Here is a 7,217-nt window from a genome sequence, read left to right on the forward strand (position 1 = left end):
AGACTGTCTGCCGGGCTATTTTAGACCCCCAGGCTGCGGCGCCCTGGCACACAGTGCATTTAACTCGCGCAGTCAGGCACCTGCGTGTCCAAGTTCAGCGCCCTCCACGGCAGAGGCGCCGGCCGGGCCACGCTGCAATTTTGGAAGGGAACCAGGCGCAGGTCTGGCCTGGGGAGGGAGACCGGGGGAGCCCCCTAGAGAATCACGGGGATATGCTCCGGGGAAAGACGGGGAGGGTCTGAACTTAAACCTTCACATTCACGGGTGGAGCAGGGCGCAGGCTCCCAGGCGCTGGAGAGGAAGGGACGGCCAGCAGGGTCAGGGCATGACACGGAGCAGGCGGGCAACTGCGGGGAAAGGTTTGTCCCATGGGCAAACCTGCCCACTGGCCATCCTACCGCACGGGAGGAGGGACAACTAAGTTCCCTGGAAGCCAGTGCTCCAGGGAAGGCCAACAGACGAAATGCCGGACTTCCCTGCGGCAAGGCGGGAAGGCTGGTCCTCACCACCGAGCGCCCCGGCGGCCCGGGCCTGACCCTGCAGAGCGGCAGCGGCGCGCCCGGGGCAGGGAGGGCCCGTGCCAGCCGCTCCTCGCCCACCGCCCTGGCAGCCTACCTGAGGAGGACGGCGAGGAGGGGTGCGGGCTGTCCTCCTGGGCGCTGCCGGCCTGGGAGAGCGCCCCGCCGAGCCCGCTCTCCTCCGTGACGTTGGAGGACCCGGGCGTGGTGGACCGGCTCACCGACTGGGACTCCTGGTCGCTGCCCGAGCCGCGCCGCTCCTCCAGGCCCGCGGGCGCGTCCTCGTCGGCCCTGCGGTCCCGCTTGTGCACGCGCGAGTGCACGACCACCTGGTGGTAGGTGCGGAACACGCGGCCGCAGTCCGGGCACTCCGTGGGCTTCTCCTTCGCGTGCGCGGAGCCCGGCAGGTTGTAGTCAAGCGCCTGGTGCAGCCCGTGCGGCAGAAACTCCCGGCCGCCTTCCGCGGGGTCGAGCTTGGCCGGCAGGTCCCGCGCACCGCCCGCCTTCGCGCCGGGCAGCAGGTCCGCGGGCACTGTCTGCTTGGCGCCGTCCGCCCCCACGAACACGTACTCGCGCTTCTCCTGGTCGAACAGGACGGCGGCGGGCGCGGCGTCGTCGGGGCCGCGCTGCAGCGCGCGCTCCTTGGCCGGGAAGCCGCGCTCGGCCGCGCCCCGGGCCAGGAGCTGCCAGGCCGGGTAGCCGTGCCCCGGGTCCATCTCGGCGGCCTTGGCGGCGGCCTGCAGGCGCTCGATGCAGCTGGACTTCAGCGGCGGCACCAGGCTGAGGCAGCCCAGCAGGGCGTGCTTGTCGCCGTCGGGGACGCCGCGGGCCACGCCGGGGACGGGGGCCAGCAGCTTCCCCAGGGCCTCCTTGTCCTTGAGGGGCAGCTCGCCCTGGCCGTAGAGCGGGCCGGGCTCGCTCAGGCCGGCCTTGTCCGGCGCCACGAAGCCGCCCTGCAGGCAGGACAGGTACCGAGAGTACAGGTTGGCGTGGGCCTCCTGGGACATGCCGCCCAGGGGCGCGGGCGCCTCGGCGTCGCCGGGGGACTTGCCCTTCACCGCGAGCTTGTTGAGGTGCACCTTCATGTGGTTCTTGAGGAACCAGGGCTCCTTGAAGCGCCGGCCGCAGATCTGGCAGCAGTGCTCGAAGGAGTCCTTGTGCTTGCGCATGTGGCCCTTGAGGAACCAGGCCTGGCTGAACACCTGCCCGCACACCTCGCAGCGGAACTCGCTGGCCGCCTGCTCGCCGCCGCCGCCCGCCGGGCCCTGCGCCGACTCGGCCGTGATGTGCGCCTTCTCCACGTGGCCGATGAGCTCCTCCTCCTGCGAGGCGGCGAAGTCGCACAGCGTGCACTTGTAGGGCTTGTGCAGGATGCGGATGTGCCGCTCCAGCTCCTCGCGCTTCTTGAACTTGCCCTTGCAGAAGGTGCAGCGGAAGCCGGCGGCCGGGGCCGCGTCCTCCGGGGCGCCCGCCGGCTTGGGCGAGGGCGCGGCGCGGGCATCGGGCGCGCCGGCGGCGGGCGGCGCCGGGGGGCCGGCGGGCGGGGCGGGCGGCGCGTGCCCGTGCCCGTGGGCGTGCGCGTGGGCGGGCGGCGCCTTCGGGTCGGGGCGCGGCGGCGGCAGGGCGCCCCGCAGCTGCTTGTCGCGCAGGATGGCGCGCTCCTCCAGCTCGTGCAGCAGGCGGTTCTCCTCGCGCACGCGCCCGCGGCCCTTGCCCAGGTTGCCCAGCTTGTGGGTCCGCAGGTGGATCTTGAGGTTGCCCTTCTGCGCCGCGCGGTGGTCGCAGTAGGGGCACTTGAAGGGCTTCTCGCCCGTGTGCGTGCGCATGTGCAGGGACAGGATGCTGTTGAAGCGGAAGCGCTTCCCGCACAGCGGGCACGGGTACTTGCGGTTCTTGCGCGTGTCGTCCTCGATGTCGCTCATCTGCGACATGATGCCCAGGTTCTGCCCGTTGAGGAACTGCTGCAGGTCCACGCGCCCGTTGAGGCTGGTGTCCACGTCCCGGCCCAGCTGGCTGGCCAGCAGCGCCATCTGACTGCCCATGGGCTGGCCGCTGCCGGGCACGTGCGCCTTGTCGTCCAGGGGCGCCGGGGGCTTGTCGTCGGCGCCGGGCCGCGCGTGCAGCTCGGGGAAGGCATGGCCGAGCTGGGAGGTGATCTGGTGCAGCTTCTGGCTCATGGCATACTGGCCGTTGAGGACGGGGCCGCTCAGGTGGGGCTCGGCTTCCGCCGCTGCGGAGGACACTCCAAGGCACAGGCTGGCTTCTTCCATCCCTGAAAATGCAGAGAGAGTTCAGGTGTGGGCCCCGAACCCGGCGCCCCGAAGCGGCAGCTTCAGCGGGCCGGCATTTGCATTTCCTGCCTTACCTACACATAATAATGCTCAGGAATTATAGTCGAAAACAATAATAAAAAAATGAATTATTAAATGCCAATTATGCAATATGGCTTTGGCCCTCCAATTTGTTTTGGCGATAGATCGTCTTCCCTGCATTTTCTATTTACCGACTGCAATTACTCATCCACACTTAAATCATTAATGTCTTACCACTTTCAACACCTAATAACAGAGCGGGGTCTGCATGGGAAAGCCCCATCCCCTCCCCCGCCACCTTGTGGCACCCGCACCTGTGGGCTGGGTTCAAAGTTGGCCTGGAGAGAATGGCTTTAACGCCCAGGCCCAACACATTCACTCGGAACTTCGGTTCCATCCCCTTCCCCTGGTCAATGCATTCCCCACTCTGAGATGAAAGGGGCTATTTTAAGTTTTTTGGGGAGGAGTCCTGATATTTACTGATACATAATAAAACAAGATAATGTTTTGAGGGGAAATAAAGTAAAGGACAGGCTTTAGAACAATAAAAGGGATTTTGCTTTAGTCAACAAAAAGTGCAGTAATATCTCATTAAGCTGATTAGTATGCTGCTTAGAAACAGTGCTAGGTGCTGTAACACATGATTATAATCATAAAAATCCTTCAGTGTTTGCAAGGAAGCATTAACGAGGTATATTAAATTTTAAGGAGACTGCGAGTAGCAGCTTTGCAAACCTCAGAGATTAAGATTTAACCCTTATGTTACGAAACACTGTTATTTTGTCATTTCGTAACTGTGCCCATCAGAGGAAGTATAAATTACCTCCTGATGGAACCACAGTGGACCGTCGGGACCGTCAAGATGGTTCAAATCTGGATGGGGGGGACTTCCACCAGAGATGGGCTCTCCCCTGTCTGCCAGTGGGCACGATATCCAAGCCTGGGACTTTTGTTGGGCTTAAGGAGATCTTTCCAACAACTAGATAAAGACCAACTGAAGTCCAGGGATGATGCCACAGGAACTCACACCAAGTCTGAGCATTTTTAATAACTTTCCCAGTACACGGTAATGAGTACAAATTGTACCTGCAGAATGTGTTTTGCAGAAAATTAGAACGCAAAACTGTTTGTAAAACACTAACACTCAGAGCAGGTCTGCATAATTGTCTGTAATAGTCCCCACTGCCCCCTCCAGTCTGTGCAGAGCAGCTAAGCCAGGCCATGCGGGCGGGTGCAGGGAACCAGTCCTCCACATCAGAGCATGTGGGCAATTCAGCTCTAAAAGGCCAAGAACCCACATCTGGAGTCCTTCTATTTCCACAGCCATCTCCCCCCCCAAGGAGCCCAGATGTGCTTCTTGCCATTGGAAGGATGCTGCCCATCCATGCTCTGGGTACCCAATGTTTAGACGTCTTAGCCAGCCAGGTGGACCAGGAGCAGCACTTAACCCCAGCCAGGACTGATTCCTGGGCCAAGCAATTCCCCAGAGGACCTTGGGGACAAAGCTCAGGTGTGGAGGAAGCATGTTCGGCACTGGCAGGGTCTGCTGCCCATGGTGCTTCCCGCTGGGCAGGCATGGAGGTTCTCCAATGGGAGCTGACCTCCCTAGAGAGAAGATGGGGCTAGGCGGCCATCATGTATGGGAGGGGAGGAGACAGGGTGATTATTTCCAGGATGGAGAGAAAGTGTGACCATGCTGCAGGCCCAATGTGTCCATGACTGATGACAGCAGGACAACTGCCCACACGCACTGACGCAGACACACAGACACTTTCAGTAAAAGAAGCCTTCCAATTTGCCATCTTTCCTTTTTGTTTCCAGTGGCAGTCAAATTTTAAAAAAGGGGGGGGTCACATTTTGGAGATTGGTCAGAAAGGAGTAATTTCTCACAAAGATTCTTACATTCACTCAACAAACTTGCTGAGATCCCACTGTGTGCCAGACCCTGTTGCTGGCACTTAGAGACATGACTGGCTGGCTCCAGCACTCCTGGTGCCCACCAACCAGCAGGGAGGGACAGGCCCAGGGTGCGGAGCTACAGGGGCAGAGGTCTCCAGGCAGGGACTCCAGCAGCCCCTAGGGCCATGCTGGCTCATCTTCTGAGCAAATATGGATCATGACCCTGAAGCCATGTGGGAGCACTCAGAATTCTGCCCAACAGCTCGAGGAAGTTCAGAAGGTCTGAAGCCAACACAGCTGGCCCACTGCCAAAGGCTGCCCAGCGGCCGGCTCAGAAGACACGAATCCAGGAAGACGGGCTACTTTCAGGTTGCAGCCCATTCCACAGGAGGGCAAGGAGGCAATAGGGTGAGACTGCAGATCAGGTGGGACCCGGGGAAGACCACCCGCCACCTCCCCCATGCACGCAGAGAAAGGGACACTCAGCTTGTCAAATAATAAAAGCGCGAAGTTTTCAAGTGAGGTCTGGGTATACAATTGTTTTACTGTTAAAATTTTTTTCAATCAACAAAACTTTCTATAAACCCCTTAAGCAACTGGTCATGCAGTGCCATTGCTGAACGCGGGATGCTCTGGAAAGTGTGAAGCCCAGTCAGCCTCTTTCTTCTCACGCAGGCCTCAGCTCCCACAGCCCCTCACAAGGCCCGCGCGCCCCCTTGTCTGAGGCCGACGCCCGTGCCCCAGCCTCTCTCTATTCCACCCCCTCCCCCTATTCTTCACAGTCCTTAGTGCCAGGGACAGGTCTGCTGTTGGCCCTTTGCAGACCTGCTTCTCCGTGAGGGCAGGATTGCGTCTGCCTCAGTACGGAGGAAGCCTCAGGCCTAGAGCAGAGCTGGCTCAGCATAGGCTCGATATTTGCCAACTGAATGGGGGGGGCATGAATGAACAGACCTCATAAACACAGCCCATAAAATAGGGCAAGCCCCAGCCTCAGGGCCCCAACTCAGGTCCCACGGGTCCATGAATACCCACAGTCAGAATGCATCCGTCAGAAGTGCCACCGGCTGCCACCTAGGGGCCCAGGAACAGCCAAGGGAGATCCCCGCCACCACCAGCTCTTTCAGTCTGTGTGCCCACGGGCACCAGCAAACAGAGACCAGCCTTCGTGGGATCCATGGAGGACTCGGATTTCAGCAGCTCACAGGAGAAGCCCCAGGCTTACGGCCCTCAAGTGAGCAGAGCCCCTGTGGGGCAGGGCCACACCAGACGGTTAGCTCAGGATACTCTGTGGGACCCGCCACCCCTGGTGCCAGGAGAAGGTGCACCTGATGGGTCAGTCCTCACCAATGCCAGCTGCCAGACTCAGAGCAAGAAAGGGTAGCGAGAGCTCTTGGAAAGGCGGAGGTAACTAGTGTGCTGTCCCTGGGCCAATGCAGCTGAGGCAGGACGAACTGGCCCCCAGCCCGGCCTGGGACTCACAGACCTGGGTCGGCCCCAATTTCTCCAGCCTCGACACTTCACCTGTCCAGAATTCATTTACCCGTCTCAGTTATTCAGCAATTCTTGCCAGGGGCCTTCGATGGGCAGGGCCACCAATAACAGGAAAGCAACAAAAAGATTCCTGAGAGGCAGAATCCAAAGTTCAGGGAAAGGAGAAACCATTGCAGCTGTGGACATAGGTGTGTGTATGTGTGTCTGCGTGTGCACCCACGTGCCCGTGGACTAGGTCTGTGCGGGGCCAGGACATGGAGTCCCCAATGGAAACTTACACAAATGCTTCACTGTGAACCTAACTGATCATCTGTCCCGTTGTTAAGGGATCAAACCTCACTGCAGCCCTGACAACTCCCAGGGATGGGGCCGGGGGACTGCCTTCAGGAGTCCTCACTGGCCACGAGGTGTCCTAAATCCCTTCCTCCAGCCCCCTTCAGAGGCCCAGCAGTGGAGGTCTGTCAGTGATTCCAGCAGGGCCCCCCCCCACAGGCCATGCCCTGTGCCCTGACGACCAGGGCAGACCCGCACATGACCTGCAGCACTGCCCCGCTTGGTCCCCGGTACCTGGGCACTTTATGGTATGTGCACGGCCCCAGCCTGGCTCTGCACCCATCACTCCATGACATGGCTGCTGAGACACCCACATTAAGAGGCCGGGAGCCAGCACAGGGTGGTCCATGACCCTGGCCCTCAGGAAATCCACAGCCATCTGGAACCTTCTGAGTAACCCGTGAAATAAGTCACCTGACCCTCTTGCCCAGGTAGGAAAACTTTCACACAATTAAAAGCAAGTAATCAAACTCCTAACCACTGAGAACAGCCCGCCTGGCCTTTAGCTCATGGCCTCGGCCCACAGCTTGCAGGAGAAGTCAGTAAACTCTGCTGACTGATTTACCTGACCCAAGAGGCAGCCGAAGCCGGACAGCGTGGGGCCCTTGTAAACTGTCAAAGTGGGAAAACACGCTGACACTGCCCCCAACGTCTGACTCTTCCT

General features: G+C 60.3%; 1 protein-coding gene across 1 annotated transcript in view; it reads right to left on the reverse strand.

Moving 5' to 3' along the window:
* Positions 1–2,788, reverse strand: part of ZNF536 (zinc finger protein 536) — a 169,214-nt gene extending 166,426 nt beyond the window's left edge. The window contains exon 1 of the mRNA XM_087827574.1: positions 616–2,788. Coding sequence (XP_087683700.1) covers positions 616–2,788 — 2,173 coding nt within the window. The remainder of the gene's footprint in view (positions 1–615) is intronic.
* Between the last annotated feature and the right edge of the window lie 4,429 nt (positions 2,789–7,217).

Source organism: Miniopterus natalensis, chromosome 18 (genome assembly GCF_054644295.1).
Source record: "Miniopterus natalensis isolate mMinNat1 chromosome 18, mMinNat1.hap1, whole genome shotgun sequence".
In the NCBI taxonomy this organism is placed as follows: domain Eukaryota; kingdom Metazoa; phylum Chordata; class Mammalia; order Chiroptera; family Miniopteridae; genus Miniopterus; species Miniopterus natalensis.